At 38.8% G+C, this 18,744-nt stretch overlaps 1 protein-coding gene across 10 annotated transcripts in view; it reads left to right on the top strand.

Annotated features, from left to right (window-relative positions):
- Positions 1–18,744, top strand: part of GRXCR1 (glutaredoxin and cysteine rich domain containing 1) — a 339,725-nt gene that overhangs the window by 262,016 nt on the left and 58,965 nt on the right. For 7 of the 10 annotated variants that reach the window (XR_009503458.1, XR_009503457.1, XR_009503453.1 and 4 more), the window contains one exon: positions 17,761–17,848. Coding sequence is in view for 1 of the 10 variants with exons in the window: in XM_059924130.1 (XP_059780113.1) it covers positions 17,761–18,003 (243 nt within the window). In the remaining 9 variants the exon portion in view is untranslated. Of the gene's footprint in view, positions 1–17,760; positions 18,004–18,744 lie in introns of those variants that run through there. The other 3 variants (XR_009503462.1, XR_009503459.1, XM_059924130.1) reach the window with 3 other exon arrangements.

Here is an 18,744-nt window from a genome sequence, read left to right as displayed (position 1 = left end):
CCATCCTGTACTCTGTAGGAGGAGGTCCCTATGTGCAACCCACACTTAAGGAGTAAGGAATTAGCTCTGAGTGCATTTCACAGGGGTTACTCTTTCCTTCCTCCTGTCAGAGCCTGGGGCCTCTTTCTTGGTTCTTCAGCGTGAGAATCTGTTGGAGTTCCTGCAAATAAAACCCATAAAAGTGTTGGGGCGCCTCTAAAACAGCAGTTCCTCATCTGTGTCATGCTAGTCCACACTCCACCTCCAGCAATTTATCAAAATAACCATGGAAGTGTCCAAGGACCTGGGCTCCAGGAGAGCCGAGTTCAGCTATGTCTCTCTGAATACATCTGTCTCCAGGTTTCAGGGTGGTAGTTTGCTCTGTGACCTTAGTTCTATGATGGACCCAAGACAAGTCATTGATTTTAGTTTTGTCCAACTTTTTCTGGTTATAAGAAACAACGTCCAAACTCTTTACATGTTGGAGCTGAAACCAGAAATTAAAACTAGTAAATTTTAAGGATTATCAATCTCATTTGGTATTTTGTATGAAAATTAATTGTTAATTCCTATGATCATATTGCAACTATAATATAGTCTAGTAATTGGGTCAAGGAATAGTAATCATTGGTTCCTATAAACCTTTTCTAGTTTTATTATTCTGAGTTGATGACTATATTAACTTTCAAATGACATTGACAAACCACTTTTTCTTTAATTTTAAAAATTATCAACATTTTAGAGAAATGACTTTTTATAAAAAATTATGCCTATTCTTACTCTCTAGCTTTCAATAACAGTTAGTCCTCTAAGCATACAATGCTATTTCATGAATATAAAGACATTAAAAATAACTTTATTTGTTATTATTTTTAATGGAGTAGAACATTAAATAATGTTGCATATGAAATATTTCCTAACTTTTAAATATTACTTTTATCCTTCATTGAGTCTCTTGATTAAGGTTTATAACTTAAATATTTAATTATGAAATTGATTAAACCTGGTTTGCTGTATTGTTTGGTGCTATTATAATTCTTATATATACAGAACTGTCAGTGGATTAGCTTGGACAAGTTATTTAAACTCCCTAGGCCTCAATTTTTCCCTCTGGAAAAGAGGGATTATAATATACCTACCTCATTGTGGAGTTATGAGGATTAAAATGAGTTACTCTAAAGTCTTTGGCTAAGAGAGTCACATATAGTAAGCACCAGATAAATGTTAACAATTATTATTATCTCGGTTATAGGGTGGTTTCAATTACCATTACTTGCTATTTTCGAATCACATATAGTTAGAGCTGGAAGGTACTTGGAAAACTATCTAGTTCAGGGATCTTAAGTAGCCTGTGGGCTGGATTTAACTTTCAGAGGTTTGGTTAACACAGTGTTTTAAAATTATTTTTAATTTAAATACTTTTTGAGAGAGCATAAAAATCCAGTTTTTCATAATCCCTACTACTCCCTGTTGTCGTACATTATCATTTTGCATTCCACATTTGGTTTACCTGCTTGGCTCCTAAAAACATTTGAATATGTAGCCCTTGACCTAGTCCATTCCTCTCATTTAATAGAGAAGCAAATGAGTTCCAGAAGGATATATAAAGGCCTCCAAGTTGTGACCAAACTGGAAATAAGATCCAAGACTTCTGATTCCTAAACCAATGTTATCCCCATTACACCACGCTGTGTGCTTTAGTTGGAATCACTTAGATCAGGTCTCTCTTGAATGACAATACACTGAAGGGCCTAAAATTGAGTTATCATCTTATAATACATGTCTGTGGGGAGAATGTGTAAATTCTTGAGGATAAAGTTACCCTCACAATTGAAAAACAAAAAACAAAACAAAACAAAACAGACTTAAGATATGTGGCAATATCCCTCTTCCCTTTTTAAAATGATACAGATAGGTCAAGTTTGGAAACCACGAGGAGACTTTTTTCCCCCTATTAACTAGGCATAACTCCTGAACTAAAACAGCAGCTTAGGCACATCATTTCAAAATCTGCTCATGAGGTTTTCAATTCACAGTTTGTTCTTATGCTGTCTGTAAAAGAGGGAGTAAAGCTAAAATTATTTGTGTGGGACTAGAGCATCATAATAGGAAACTCTTCTGGTCGTGAGCACGGTAACAACAATGAAATCACTTCTACAAAATATAAGAGGAGGAAAATGATATCATTAATTTTGAACACTCTAAATCTGGTAAGTTGGATGCAATGTGCAGCATATACAAATAGAAAAGTTAGGGAAGTTGAGGTTTATTTAAAATGAGATGAGTGCTTTGACAGTAAATTGGATTTTTGTATAAGATTTCACTCTATCTTTTGTCACATTTCCATCACAAAATCAAGAAAGGAAATAAGACAGTGTAGGTACCTGAGCCTGACTCCCTGTCAGTTCAGTGGGAGGTTTTAATTAGGAACTCTTTGAGAAAATGCGAAAAAGGTGACAAGTCTTATCAGTTGACAGTCATAAGAATTAGGCAGATTTCCTATAGAATGTTTGTTTGCTCTCCATGGGGACAAATAGAATATGCTGTTTAGAAATTCTGTCTTATGGCAAGTACATCAAGAGACTTTAGGTTTCAGTTATTTGCAATCTGCAGTCTGCATAAGAATCGTCTGGGGTTCTTACTGCAGGAGACTTCAGGTTTCAGTTATTTGCAATCTGTAGTCTGCATAAGAATCTTCTGGGGTTCTTACTGCAGGAGACTTCAGATTTCCGTTATTTGCAATCTGTAGTCTGCATAAGAATCGTCTGGGGTTCTTACTGCAGGAAACTTCAGGTTTCAGTCATTTGCAATCTGTAGTCTGCATAAGAATCGTCTGGGGTTCTTACTACAGGGACAGGGCTACTGCACTAGAATCTGTGGGGGTGGGGCTGAGGGGCTGGGACTGCATCCCAGGAGATTTGATGCAAGTTATTTATGGACCATACATTGAGAAATGATGATAATGCATCTTGTCTCCTATAAGAATTTTAAAAGAGTTCATCTTGTTCTCTCCTTACTTCCTTTCCTCCCTACCTTCCTTTCTCCCCTTTTCTCTCCTTCCATCCTTCTCTCTCTCTCTCTCTCTCTCTCTCTCCTTTTTTACTTTCTCTGTATGCTCAACACTATTTTAGTAGCAGACAATAATGGAAGACTTGAAGATCTGAACTTTGCCTCCAAGGTATTCATGACCTACTTGATAGATATAATGCCACTAATAAATTACATAAGAAAGCATAGATTGAAGCATAAGGAGCAAATAGGAAGATGCTTGAGTGCAAGAGGAAGCCACAGAGCCCACGATGGAAGGGCTGAGATGTGACCAATTAGTGGAAAGCATTGCATTATCATTTTGGGAGGTAGAGTTCTAGGGGTCAATTCAGTCACAATACAGTTGTGATTTTTCCACATCACAACTGTATAATCTAGGGCAAGACATTTTGTATCTCTGAGTCTCAGCTTCTACATCTTTCTAAAAAGGAAAAACATTCCATATATATATTATATATATATACATAGATAGATATATATTTATATTGCATAATATATAGCTATATATTAAATATATATATTTAATCAGTAATTTACTAGGCGGGAGGAAGTTTAGAAGAAGATTATTCTGACATTGGTAGAGAAGAGATATTGTTGGGGGTAGAAAATAGAATTAGGTTGGTTAGCCTATAGCAACCTAGGCAAAAGCTGGTGAGAGTTTGGTGCTGCATAGTGCAGTGAGAAGAGAGCAATACAGATATGAGAGGAGATTTATGAGGACACTGCCCCTACAGAAACTGGTTTATGTTTGGATCTGATCAATAGAAAGGAAGGATGGAGACTTCAGGACCCATTAGAAGATGGACAGACAAAAACCAGAGAGGGAAGATCAGAGAGAGCATGGATTTGGGGAAAAGTCTGATTTTAGACTTGCTGAGCTTGAGGTTATGTCAGGATTTAAAAAAGGAAATGTTCATTAGTCTAGCTCAGATGAGTAGAAAGGAAAAAAAGTATTGACTTGGGAGCCAGGAGCAGGAAGGTGGTAGTGAAGGCAGTCAAATAGGTTAGTCCTTCAAGGGAAGGAGTTTATAGAAAAGATATCAAAGGTTCAAGACTTAGCCTTGGGAAATATCAGTAATTAAGAGCAGTTACTTATGTATAGTTGTAAAAAGTATAGTAATGCTGTGCATTTTATTTGATCCTCACAGGAGCTGGGTGATGTAGATGCAAGAGGGTTTTACCTGTTTTACAAATGTGGGACTCAATCTGTTACAGGTCATTTTACTACAGACTAGCACAGATGGGAGTCACAACTTAGGTGTTATATCTCCAAATTCAGAATTCTTGAAACCGTGAAGTCAAGAGGAAGGAGATCGGCCAAGCATTCCTGTGGTCTTCTGTCCCTCATTCTGTTCAAGCCTAGGTGATACATGAGTGTAGAAATGGGCTATGTCCCACGCATGTGGAAACTGCTAAAAAGGCTGATTTTCTCTACAAAAGATTGTTTCTGGAAAGGCTTTTGTTTCTGGAGAGCAAAAATGTAATCACTAAAGTTTATGGAATCTGCTGAAATCTGGGGTACTATAACAGTATCTTTGATCACAACAGAAACATGACCAACTCAAACAAAAAACTCAGAAAGAGGAATTTATTTATTGACTCATGTAATAAACCATGGCCATTTCAGGGACGGAGATGGAAAGAAAAGTGGAAATACTGTCAAGAATCTTTCTTTCATCTCTGCTTCTTTCTTTCTTTCTTCTATACATTTGGGGGCGATGGGAACCATGTTTGTCACCTTCTATACTTAGACTCTTAGAGCTTGGGAACCAGAGAGAAAGATGCTTTCTCTCTCCCAGGGCTGGCTGAGGATGTGACAGTGGAATGCAGGTTGGGGATTGTAAATTGGTCTCTTCCAAGGGTGGTTGTTTCTTAGATTACCATTTCAGTAGGTGCTACCAGGTAGACGGTGGATGTTGATGAAAGACCAACAGGCTAGGCTTTCCTCAGGCATGGCTAACATCTGCACAGGCACTTAACCACATCTTACTGGAGAATAATGATGCTCTCTATTTTATTTTAAAGATGGTTATCAGTTTTTATCCTACCTCTTGCTTCACAAATATATATTTTGGAGTACCACTTCACAGAATCATTATTAACTTGAATAAAACTACATTATTTCATTTTAATTGTAAGTGCTAGTCTTTTGGTCTTTCTCTCTTCCATATGTCAGTAAAAACAATAAAATGAGGACAAGTGAAAGAGGCCTTTGGTGATTTGTTTGAATGCATCCTGTTGGCTGCGGTGCAACTCTCAGCTTGCAGCTCTTGGCCTGGCAACATAGTTTCAGTTTAATCAGAGACAACCATTATTAAATCATTCTAGCCAGACTTATCTACACTTACTGAATGGCCAAGCAACAGCAACAACTTGCATTTTTGCTTTGGGCATTTTGCTAAGAACAAATTAGTCATTATCATGTCAAAAATTTGTTAATGAGATAGAAAAAATATACACTGTAAGTGTTCCCCTAAGTTACAATCAGTTTGATGATATTCTAGTGAGGTTTTATTGATTTGCCTGTTTTAGATGAAAAGCATCCAATTTTTTTCCCCTTAATTTTCCCCTGTATTATGCTGTATTGTGTTATTATAGTAAGAAGTGCATAAGCTTTAGGATCTGATGGCCTTAAGTTCAAATTTTGGTTTGTTCTTCATTCAACAAACATGTGCTTAGTGCCTCTTAATAGACACTCTATTAAGTGTAAAGGATGTAAAATAACACAAACACTGATCCCAGCAAGTTCATAGTCTCATGGTAAAGGAGGAAGGGGTGGTGCAGAGTGCATGATGAGATGCAGAAGTTGGGCAGCACCCAGCCCGTTGGAGGGAGGCGGGGGAGAGGCTCTCTAGAGGGATGCGGCCTGACCTGACTTGTGTTGGTTGAGAAGGAAGGGGGAACAACGGAGGAAAGTGTTCCAGGCACAAGGACTACATAAGAGAACGAACGTCAGGGGTACTAAAGAACATGGCGTGTTTCGGTGTGTTGGAGAATTTGGCACATAGTTGAAACTTATAAATATTAGTCAAATAGTCAGTACAGGGCGAGGTGTGCCATGGGAAAGAAGGCTAGGGGGAAGATAAGAGCCACATCACAGAGGGCTTTATAGGTGAGTATTTTGACCTTACCCTGAAAGCTATGGGAAGCAGTCGTTTATTATTATTTTATGTCAAGAAATGACATGATCAGATTCTTCTCTGCATTCTGGAAAATGGATAGAAAGGGCCTACTTTAGAGGCATGGAGACAAGTTAAGAGGCTGTTGTAATCCAGGCGAGAATAGTGGGGTCCTGAGTTAAAACTGTAGGAGTGGGGACAGAGGGAAGGAGACAGGCTTGAAACATAAAAAGAAAGAATTGATACTTGATTTATAGAACACAGGGGGTGGTGAGGGAAAGCGCTGGAGAAATCAGGACCTCCCCAGATTTTCAGCAGCTGGTTGAATAGGTTTAGTGGCAATGATGAAGTTAGCTTCAGGCATCCTCAATGCAAGGTATAGAGGGTGTGTTTCTCTGGGTGGAGATGTTACATTGATAACCGGACCTTCAATCTGGAAGGCTGGAGTGCAATCTGAGCTGAGGATATACCCTTGGGAGTTCACAGCCTTCAGTTAACTATTGAAATTTTGGATGAGCTCATCCAGAGAGAAGGAGGTAGACCAAGCTGAGAGCCCATGAGAACCAGAATTCTTAGGGAAAGAGAGACCCTAGCTGAACATGGAGGAAGGATAACCAGACATATAAGAGGAAGTCTAGGAGAGAAGGATGTTATATATGCCAATGGGAAAAGATTTTTGTGATTTTGTGCTTTGAACAAGTTTGCAGTCTCCCTGTGACTCATTTACTTTGTCAATGAAAATGGAATAATAATATCTATTGCATTGCATATTGTGAGGATTATAGTGATAATAAATCCATTCATCTGCTATAAAGCCTGTAGCATGAAAATCATCAATGAATATTTTTTCTGCTTCCAATGTTGATTGAATTATGAATAAAATTGTTGATAATAAAATCTTCCACCTAATGAGACTTATTATTTCCTTCAGTAATTTAAGCAGATCTCTTTCCTAATGACTGAATCTCCAAAATCTAGTAAACAGCTCCAGTAAGGAGTTCTGTTGTCAAAGCCAGCAGTGTCTGGTGAAGAACATTTCCAGAAATATTTTTGTTTTCTTCCTTCTGATAATACTGTGATCAATCTTGTTTAAAAACACCTGCATTTATTTCGTATTTGAATATGCAATCAATATCAAGTGTTAAACTTCCTTTACAAAATTACATTGATCATCCCAAACAGTACAATATGTACTTGAAAAAATATGTTTTTTAAGGTTTTGAGTATTATTATTCACATCTGCTTCTGTAGGTTTCATGTGCCTCACAATTTAGTTCCTTTTATTAAAGCAACCTAATCTGGGGAAATCTGAGAAGAGATGGGAAGGCAACGTTTTCTTGCTTTTGAAATCTTACAGTTATTCGTTTGTGCGCTTTGAAGTTGAACTGAAAGACTTAGCTAGATTCCTTTGTGGAGCACACAGACAAATTCAACCTCTGGCTTTATGCAGAAATTTCAAACATTTTCATTTCTGTTTTCCTTTTCATGTAACACAAAATACTTCCCTCATTTGATCATGCTTAGTGTCTGGTCTTCAGAGCAATTTCTTAGGCTTGTTTGACATTTGGAGGCAAGGCATATTGCAAGGTAAGAGGTAGGAAAGAGTAGAAAAGAGAGATGAGACACACTAGAGTGATTAAAGATCAGGCAAATCTTTCTTTAATGCACTTACTTCTTTTTATACTCTTTCCATTTCTTCAGCAGCAACTTGGAGAAGAGTCCTGCTCACAAGTGACTGTACCAAGGTCTTGAAAGAACAATGTGTTTCATACCTGCCTTACCCTCATTTTGTGTTTATAGGAAGTCAATAGGCACAATAGTCCAATTACCAGAGGTTTGAGTGTACTCTTGACACTGTCATACATTTGTTCAAGTTGGGCTAGATGATCTCCAAGTTTCTTGTCTGTTTTAAGATTGTGTAACCTGAAGTCCTTTAGCTCCTAAACCTATGATCCATGACCTTAAAACTAATCTATCTATTTGTCTATCTATCTATGTATCTCTCTGTCTCTCTATAGGCTTGTCACCTACTTCTCTGTTTCCTCATCTGAAAAGCTAAGATAATGATAGTACCTATTTCCGTGCAGAATTAAAGGACTTGATGCTCATAAATACATGTATCAGCTTCATGTGCCAACTTCCAAGCTTCCCATCAGTGCTGTCTGGCAGTTTCTTCCCCTAAATACAGTGTTTAGAATCTGGAGTAGAGCATATTTAGCGGAGGTTGAGACTGACATTCAGAAGAGTCAGAGGGACATCAAGGCTTAAACCTGGAAACCTGAGGAGGAGGCAGGAATGAGGGATTTGCCTGAGGCTGGGTCCACTTTTCTCAACTTGTGAGTGTCCTCTGCCTTTGAAACAGACTCTCAGTCTACTCTGGGAGTTCCACAGAGACTGAGATCACTTCTCTTCATAACACTGGAATTTATGAAAGCATCAAGCTGAGATGAGATGCAGGTATTTCAAAATCCAAAGTAGACTCTTATCACTTCCTAACCCACTAAAAGAGATTGACTACATTTAGCTAATTATTCAGGCATTTTCTTTGATGTAGAAAATCCAGAAAGATTTTAATCTTTTATTGTTTGATTTTTATTCATCATATGTATATATTTGGGAGAGTGGAAGAAAAAGGGCACCTTTCCTTTTAAGAAAGCACAAGGGTTTGTATAAAGTAAAGAGATGAAAGGTGTTAGGAAAATGATCAAGGCAGAACTAAGCACTTATTATTCTGATGCTATTGTTCAACATTTTAGTCCAGTTTCTTCTGGTTTTTCAACTTGAATCTTTCATAGGATGAGAGGGAAAATATGTTTTTTTCAATGCCTCCATTTGTAGGATGTTTCTGACTCATTTGCTGCCTGGTTTTTCGCTGTGGTAAGCGCATCACTTTGGGATTGGATGCTCCTGAAATGATGATTTTCTTGTTCACCTCAATATTAGTGTTATCTGCAGAGATGAGTAGAATTGCAAATGCCAATAAATCATGTTTGTGACAATTTCTATAGAAACCAAAGTATTCATATTGGAAGAGAGATGCTTTTGTTTGGTAGGAAGGTGGTTTCCATGAGATCCTAGTTCCTCTTCTCCCAGCTGTGTGACTTTGGGGGATAATGATGGCTGGTGTGTTTGTAAAGTTTTATAATTTACAATGTCTTCAGGTGCATTTTACCTGTGATCCTACAACTCCTTTATGGGCTAGATTATAGCTATACTCATAAGAGAGAAGAGAAAAAGTAGTCCCAGAAAAGTAAACGGATTTTTCCAAATTTATGCAGCTCCTAAGTGCCAAAGCAATGGCTCCAGATGGATTTTCTTTCCACTGCAACATGTTGCTTCCTAAAAAAGTTTGATTCAAATAATTAAACTGTGAGTCTCAATTTCTTCCCATATAAAGTGTGCATATGGACTAGATATGACATCACTAACTCAGATCTAAAGGGGCAGCAGACAATGGTAATGAGGGATGTTGTCTAGATATAAAGGAATGATGTTAAATGTGGCAACAGGAGACATGTGTCATCTAAAGGGAGTTGTTGCTGTCAAGCTCCAGGTATTATTTTTGCAGAGGAATGCAATAAAACCAATGTTGTCAAGTTTTCTGCTTTTTAAAGAGAAGACAAAATTTTAGATGTTCAAGTGAAACCTCCCTGTGCTTGAATAACGCTGAATTGACGGAACTGTGACCCCTTTCTAAGGTCTTCATGAGGTGGGGAACACCTTCATTTCCATTAAGTCTGATGTGCTGTAAAGTCAGTATTGTTTCAGTTTAACTTTCTGGAAAAATATATTTCTTTGGTCTGGAGGATTCATTAGGTTCATTGACATTTCAATTAATGTCTAGGCCAACTCAGTAATTGATTTGGACAAATAGATAATTTCTGAAGCATGAAAGGAAATGAAATATAATGAATGATATAAAATGAAATCCATAATCTTGGAGCATTATGAAAACAGAATACTCTCTACAGAAATCTTTGCATGCAGAGATTATTACTCATGTGTTTTTTCATGCCACCCAGAGGGCAGCTGAACTTAGACAAAGAGGGATTTTTATTACATCTTATATGTATGGTCTACTCTATTGTTTTCACTCTCAGAATTGATGGCACATCCAAACAAATGTAAGTGGTAAGTTAAGTCATTAAAGAGATTTATTTTTTCATCATCGTGCAATTCTGAAGTTAAACTTTGCCATTCAGACTTCTGAGGTTGATGACGTGTGAATTTGGACTTGTTGGTTATAATCATAGTGGTGATAATGCTGCTGCTGGTGTGTGTCCAAAGCATTTTGTACTAATGATATTAATAATAAAGAAGTGGCATTTGTTGAGTGTTTATTATGCATCAGGCTTCATGTTAAGGGTTTTTCTATTCATTAAATCATTTAATCCTCACAAATTCCCATGAAGTAGGCATTGATGTCTATTTTACAAATTAGAAAACTGCAACTTAAAGAGATTAAGTAGCTGGTCCAAGATTACTCTGTTACTAAGAGGCAGATTCAAACCAAGTTTTAATTAAATGTATGGGGAAGAGGTCAGGAGGTACTTCCTGAGCATCTACTATGTACCAGGTAATATTCTGGGTTCTTGTGTACAAAACGAATTCCTGCTTTACTTAGGTTATATTTTATTTTTGGAGATAGACAGTAAACCAATAAACATACACAATAATGTCCAGCAGTACTAGGTATCCTAAAGAAAAGAACTGGGTCGGAGGATAGAGGGTCTGTTTTACATGGGGTGATGAGGGAAGGTCTGTCTAAGGGGTGACATGTAACCAGAGATATTAGAATAAAGTGGAGGGATGAGCAATGGGAATTTCTAGGACAGTCCTTTTGACAGTCCCTCTATGGTATACAATTCACTACTCAGGTCTGGAATGGTATGACCCATCGGTTGGTTGTATTTAAGAGGGTTATGTAGTATTTTCCTAAGGCACGAGCAAGGACTTAGGAGGCAGACCCAGGTTAAAATTCTGGTTCTGCTCCTTTTTCCTCTGAGGTATTTAGACACCTGAAGTTTATCTTCAAGCTTTAGTTTCCTCATCTATAAAATTTGGGTGATAATCCTTATCTCTTATGATAAGTGAACATTGCACACATAAGGTTCCCCTTTGCAGCCCCGGAACTACATATGTATATGCAGGAGTCGTGCAACAAATGGTAGTTATTGTAATTATTTTTATAACCTGTGTCTTACAGAGGGGCATGGAGAAGTTCCCCGTGGTGTTTTGTGGTCAATGTGTGGGAGGGAATACGGCATAGAACAGGGGTCCCCAATCCCCGGACCACCGACCGGTACCGGCCCGCGGCCTGTTAGGAACCGGGCCGCACGGCCGGAGGTGAGCGGCAGCCCAGAGAGCGAAGCTTCACCTGCCGCTCCCCATCGCTCCCCATCGCTCACATCACCGCCTGAACCATCCCCCACGCCCCCCACCCTCCGCCACTGTCCGTGGAAAAATTGTCTTCCACGAAACCGGTCCTTGGTGCCAAAAAGGCTGGGGACCGCTGGCCTAGAAAATCACCATGTACCCTCAGAACTGAATAGGGAGTGTGGCCAGAATGGAATCCCGGGAAATAAGCTAAGAGAGGAGCCTGGTGTGGATAAAGTGGGTTTTCACATCACAGTAGTTAAGCGCAAGAATGAGAATTCAAAAGGCGATTTGAGAGCAAGGGTGGGTAGGCGGGGGGTTATTTATTTATTTAAATTTAATATTAAGAAGCATCCCAGAATATGCATACGGCTACAGAAGTTTACAGAGTAGCATGGAGAGGGAGAGAGAGAGAAAAAATTCCCGTCCTTTACAAAGCCCCACGGCCCTGCTTCCAAAGGCATGTGTCTTCTATTTAAAATGATGATCCCTGGAGCCAATGGGTTGGCCCAGTGCCTGATAATCAAGAAATGGGTCTAGTCCCGGTTTGCCTTATGATATGCTGCATGGCTCTGAGCTAATCACTTCACCTCTTTGCCTTCTGACAGCAGAGAAAAGCTCTCTATACTTTGTCCATTTCAAAGGTATCCTTTTAGACAGAAAAACATTTACAGTGTCCCTCCTGTGACGTTACTTCCTGTTCAATGTGGGCGCATAATTTAGTAAAGAGGCAAACCTCTTTAAATCGACAGCATTATCTCACGGGCACTGAATTAGGTCTACAGCAGTCTGTTTTGGCAACAACCTGATCCTGGGGCAGCAGTAGCAAAACAACAGTGTGGTTCAAGGGTTCTGCTTGACTCAGTAGAAACCCACAGACTTTGAAGGGTGTGTATCTGGGCTCCAGTTTTCTAACTTTGCTGTAATTTTAACTCTGTCACCTTGTCTAGGACATTTATCCCGTCTGAGCCTAAGTTTCTAGATCTATAAATAAAGACAGTTACAGCATGTAAGTTATTGGGAGGATTAAGTGAATGTAAAGTTATTAGCATTATGTCTGCCATCGCCATTTTAAAATGTCACTTTTTATTATATTTTTAAGTTCTGTTTAAGACCTGAATGCCTGGAATTGTCTGGAGGCCCAGATTTCAGGAGGCCTTGTCAAACCGGCACCAGGCTGTACAGTCGAAGGGGTCAACTGGAAATAGCCCACTGGATCTGGATCTGCTCCAGCCTGGGGAGCTGGGTCTGCGCAGAGCTGATCCTCTGTCGGGGAGCCGTAGGGACTAATCCTTGGCCTGAATCAGTGGCAGTTCCAGTGGATGTGAGGCCTCCAGAAGTGTCCCTGGATGCCGAGGTGACTACAGTACTTACTGTTTGACAGTGGCTATTGCCGGACAAGGTGCAAGCTGAGGACATACGTTGGCTGCAAAGTAACCCCTTAGTCTTTTTTTTTTTTTTTTTTAACATCTTTATTGGAGTATAATTGCTTTACAATGGTGTGTCAGTTTCTGCTTTGTAACAAAGTGAATCAGCTGTACATATGCATATATCCCCATATCTCTTCCCTCCTTAGTCTTGTTCACAGCAATTTCCGTCCCTTGCCAACGCAGCTACGTTTGCTGCAGCTTGTTGTGAGGCTTCGGGGCACCCCAAAGAGTCATCTTTTTTAATCAACGGAAAGGAAGAAACGGCTTGCCTTTATTAACATCTAGGTCGGCTCTCTCAGAACAAATGGGCTGCAAATCCCAGTGGCTTCTTAGCGCTGTCTCAGATGCCTCCATCCTTCATTTCGCTATTCCCATGGTAACTCTCAGGAAGGGAGAAGAGGGGCAGCTAACCACTGAGGGGCTATTTTTAGATTTCTGGCCAAATGCTCTGACAAATCTGTTGAGGGAAAGAAAATGAGGCAAGTGTAGAAGAGGATTTCTTTTTCCAAAGACAATATCATTTAAAACTGATATTATGAAACTGGGAACAACCTTGAGGAATCATTTAACCCACTTCTACCTCTAGAAAGATCCACTTTCAAATCATATCAAAAAATTGTTCAGTAGATTATTTTTAGAAAGTTTTACTTAATAGCCTATCCTACTAGATAAACTGTATTTCCTACCTTGAATTTACCCTGGATTGAATCTCAGTTTTCAGACCAAGGGAGTTGGGAATGAGACTGAGTACGATTGCTCAAGTTGTGGAATCACACAACCCTGGGGGCATCATTCCTTTATTCTGTGCTAATAATGACAGTCTCTAGGTTTGTGCAGTGCACATCCTGTGCAACTATCTGCACTGGCCCTGCTTCACTTATTTTTAAAATATGTAAACCCCTCCCATCCTCCTTAAAAGCCTTCAGGAATTTCTCATTGCTCTTAAGTTAAAGGCCATAGAGTGGCTATAAAATACAACATGATATTGATCCTACATGCATGTCCAGAATCATTCAGTATTATTATAATTCTCCTTTGTGTTTCAGCAAATACCTTCTTTCAGAGTCTCAAACATGCCATCTTCCTCCATCTCAACATCTTTATACTTACCTGTGACTTTTTTCCCCATGCGCTCTGCCTAGTTAATGTCTGTAACTCTTTCTTATCCTTTAAATCAGAGCTCAAATATCAGAAAACGCTTTTTCGACCTCTAAAACAGAAAAGGCCCTTCTGCCATAGCCTCTTCTAACAACTTGTGCATTTCCTTTGCATCACTTAACAGTTTGTAATTCTATATTGATTTATGTAACATTTTAGTTTTTTTATTACTTTAAACTATGAGCTCCAAGTCGTTAGGAATTATATTTTTTGCTCACCATTATATATATAGTGCCTAGCGTATGTTTGGCAAATTATTCTTATGACTATAAATGACTAGCAGTTATTTTAAAGGGACATAAACCCAGTTTTTCTGACAAGTCAAGCTGCCTATGTGACTTCACCGGGGCTCCTCAAAAATATAGTGTGCACCCAGATTTCCCAGAGAACTTGTTGAAGTGCAGATTCTGATTCAGTAGATCTGGGGTGAAGCTCATGATTCTGCATTTCCAACTGGTATCTGACTAGCTCTAAAACTTGGTTGCACATTGGAATTGCCAGAGGAGCTTTCAAAAAAAATCACCCTGGTGATTCTGATTTAACTGGTATGTGCTTGGCCTGGGCTTTGGGGATTTTTAAAGCTCCCTAGTTTATTCTAATATCCAATACTCTTGGAGAATCACTGATTCCAGGCAAAGCTCATCCTCAACTGTAGGCAAAGGGATATTTTTTGTTACCCTTTGCACTGGACAGCATCTCACATGGCCACTTGATAAAGGTTCATGTTATTACTATTTTTTAAATGACTGTCTCTTAGAGATAAACAGAAAAGTGGTACCAAGCATATGTTGTATGAGCAGAGAGAATCCTGTGTGAGAACAGAATGGTCCAATCTTAAATTTTCCCACTTCTTCACATGGGGAAATGTATTTCTTATAAAATATTTCAAAAGTAAGTGTACTATTGAAAAAAGTGGAACATTTCGGTAGAAACAAATGCAGTTATAGCAGTCTTTGCAACCAGAGGAACAATGCATAATTACTCAGATAATATCAGGAAAAAGAGAAGTTTGGTGCTCTTCCAAAAGCTGCAACATTTACAGTGAGTTCCTTGATTCCCAGCTTGTTCATAATTGTGAATATGAAGAGGAACCAGAGGCTCTTGGGCATTGGGTTACTCTCTTTGAAGATCAATGCTTCTTAATCTAAAGCCTAGTAATAATCCTCTTTTCTTGTCATTAATTACATTAATGTTTTCCATTGATTTATTTTTGCTTGTGGTTTTAATCTTAAAAATTCCACAATGTGGAGTATAATATCTTTGCAGTGTATAACTCAGCACAGTACTATGTTTTAAGCCCTACACTAGTTGTTTTCTTAATCTTCTCAGCAAACCTATTAGGTAGCTACCACCACTATTATCACATTTTACAGATGAGAAAACTGAGGCTAAACAACTCATTAGCTTCCCAAAGACAGAGATGGCCAGAGGCAGAGTCCAGGTATATCTGATATACCTCCCTGGGGCTCCCTCCTTTCCAATGTTACAAGATAGCAGTATATAGGCCAAATTCAGCCTTCAGATATATTGTCCAGGGGTGTCAATACATTTTTTAATGGGGTGCCACTATTTAGAATGCAGAAAATTTCCTATAAAAATCCAGATTTCAAGTTTATATTTATAGTAATCATATCTGACAACACTGAGTGACATGCCTGAAATCCTGAAACTTGCTTGAAGCTGAGTTATGTTTTTCCCTTTCAAATGACACTCTCCCTGCTTCTCACTAATATCTCATTTACTCCTGGTCTGCTCCAGCATTTATGACACCTGCTTGGCCCCTCCAGGCCTCTGGTTTTCAACTTAGCTTCTAAACTCTACTGAGGAAAGAAAAGATTCTTACGTCTTTAATACATTTTGCCATTAGGAAAAAAAAATGTCTGGTCTCTCGGTGAAGTGGAGACCATTGCATAGCCATTTCCATCACTTCATATCTTTCTAGGACTATCTATGTTTGCATCTGGCAGAGTGGTCGGATTTCTTTGAGTACAAAGTGGTGAAGCTTAGTATCCTACCTTCTGGTTCTAGTATTTAGCCATCTGGAGTGGTTTCAAATCAAAGTTTTGATTTCACAGGAGTTTATAAGTTGTGTGGTTGTCTTTCAACAACTGTAGCACTGTGGAGACTCGCGTATCCCTTGATCTCATGGTATATAGTTGGGTTCTGTTCAGTCTCCTTCAAATAAGGCTATAATAAAGAGGAAGAGGGTGATGTCACCCTGGTTATGTCAGGACCTAACTGATAAGGCCCTCACAGTGCTGGCAGGGTTTGAATGCAGTCACTGATTTCTGATGCAGCAGGAAACGTAGACAAAAAAAGATTCTCTCTTTAGGAGTCTTCACCTTGGTTTTGAGAGTTGCTTGCCTCCATTTTGAGAGTGTAAGCCTCCAATTGCTTACACTCCATTGAAGTGTGCTGTTTCCGTGTTTCCTTTTTATGCCTGGCTTTGACCTGCTGCCCACCTTGATATTGGTTTCTGTGCACTCTCTCTGAGCCACTATATCTTCTATTCCTCACGGCAGAACCTTCTCACTGCACACGGGAGCCTATCATTCAGCAGAGCTCATGCACACATTTTTTGCCTCTTAAACCTCAGAACAATCCTATGATATAGATCTTGTTATTCCCAGTAAATTTTGGCTCAAAAAAGCTGTAAAATTTGGTAAGTTGATGAGTAGAAGAATTTTCAAATGGTTAAATGCTAACCTTGTCTATTCTGTTCCATGTTTTGCTTTGGGTATAAGAGGCAGCTATTGTAGTTGAATGATGTCTACAAAACATGAGAAAAATAATTCACCCATTCCTTATTTCACCACATGGCATGCCATGTGAGGCATCATCAATTTTAAGATATGCCAATTACAATGGAATATTACTCAGCCATACAAAGAAATGAAATTGAGTTATTTGTAGTGAGGTGGATGGACCTAGAGTCTGTCATACAGAGTGAAGTAAGTCAGAAAGAGAAAAACAAATACCGTATGCTAACACATATATATGGACTCTAAAAAAAGAAAATGGTTCTGAAGAACCTAGGGGCAGGACAGGAATAAAGATGCAGACGTAGAGAATAGACTTAAGGACATGGGGAAGGGGAAGGGTAAGCTGGGACGAAGTGAGAGAGTGGCATTGACATATATACATTACCAAATGTAAAATAGATAGCTAGTGAGAAGCAGCCGCATAGCACAGGGAGATCAGCTCAGTGCTTTGTGACCACCTAGAGGGGTGGGATAGGGAGGGTGGGAGGGAGACGCAAGAGGGAGGAGATATGGGGATATATGTATACGTATAGCTGATTCACTTTGTTATACAGCAGCAACTAACACAACAATGTAAAGCAGTTATACCCCAATAAAGATGTTAAAAAAGAAAAAAAGATATGCCATTATCTGATATGCCACTGAGAACAGAAAAAGTACTGTCAATTAAATTATGTCATTTAAATTATGTTGATTGTCATCCTTATTGCAATTACAGATGTTCTAAAGTATAAAGACATGTCTTAGAATTGACAGATATGGTGCTTATTCAACTTTTATTGCAGGCCTTTAATGTGTAAGACGTTGGCTGAAATGTTAATTGTCTTAAAATAAAGAGATGTAAGAAAGCAAATGCCAAAATATTTACACTATAATGTTTTCCTTCAGCAACCATCAACTGACGTGGAATTTGACCGCGTAGTGATTTATACTACTTGCCTTCGTGTGGTACGGACAACCTTTGAAAGGTGTGAACTGGTTAGAAAGATCTTCCAAAACCATCGGGTAAAATTTGAAGAGAAAAACATAGCTCTGAATGGTGACTATGGAAAAGAATTAGATGAACGATGCCGACGGGTTTCTGAAGCTCCTTCGCTTCCTGTTGTGTTCATCGATGGCCATTACCTTGGGGTGAGTATCTGCTAAGGAAAATCTTTTTTTATTGAACCCAACCAGTGTTGATAGAAAGCTATAAGGCTATGACAAGGCAACTTGCATCATAGCTACCAGCATAGTAGCTATTTTTTTGAGTTCAATCCAAAGGGTTTGAAGCGCTTATTTCTATCCTAAATGATGTGTTGCTACAGTGTTCACCCCTGCAGAGTTATGGTGAGATGAAATCAGCATGAAATTGACTTTTTGAATAGAAATACACTTTTTAAATGTTTAGTTGACTTGAGTTTTGCATTGTGAAGCTTGACATGTGGGATAAAAACTATTTTTTTTTTTTTTTTAGTGTAGGCAAGAAAAATGGAATATATGAGATATGCATTTGTGAATTCTCCTATACCCCACTATCAAACACTCAGTTTCCTACTTAATGAAACTAAGATGACAGTCGTGAAATGAAATCAATAAGAAATGGGGCCCAGAGCCAGAATTTTATCTGCTTGTTTAAAATGATTCTTGATTTTGGTAATGCGAGAACGTGAGACACAAATGCAGGCTTACAGGGCGAGCAGAGAACTCCCAGAGCAGCAACAAAACATGACTGCTTCATTGCTCTTTGAATAGCACTGTTAGCATATTTAACCCCCACTGATCTATGAACAAGCTTCATCAGTAAGAAGCCCAAGAAAGGGGGCTTTTGAGAGTGCAGTTTGGAAAGAGAGAGAGCAAAGAGCCAAGGGACGCCAGCAGTTGAGGGGGGTG

The sequence above is a fragment of the Balaenoptera ricei genome, chromosome 5 (genome assembly GCF_028023285.1).
Source record: "Balaenoptera ricei isolate mBalRic1 chromosome 5, mBalRic1.hap2, whole genome shotgun sequence".
Classification (NCBI taxonomy): Eukaryota; Metazoa; Chordata; class Mammalia; order Artiodactyla; family Balaenopteridae; genus Balaenoptera; species Balaenoptera ricei.
Note: the sequence above shows the minus strand (reverse complement) of the source record. Positions and strands in the feature narration are given on the sequence as shown.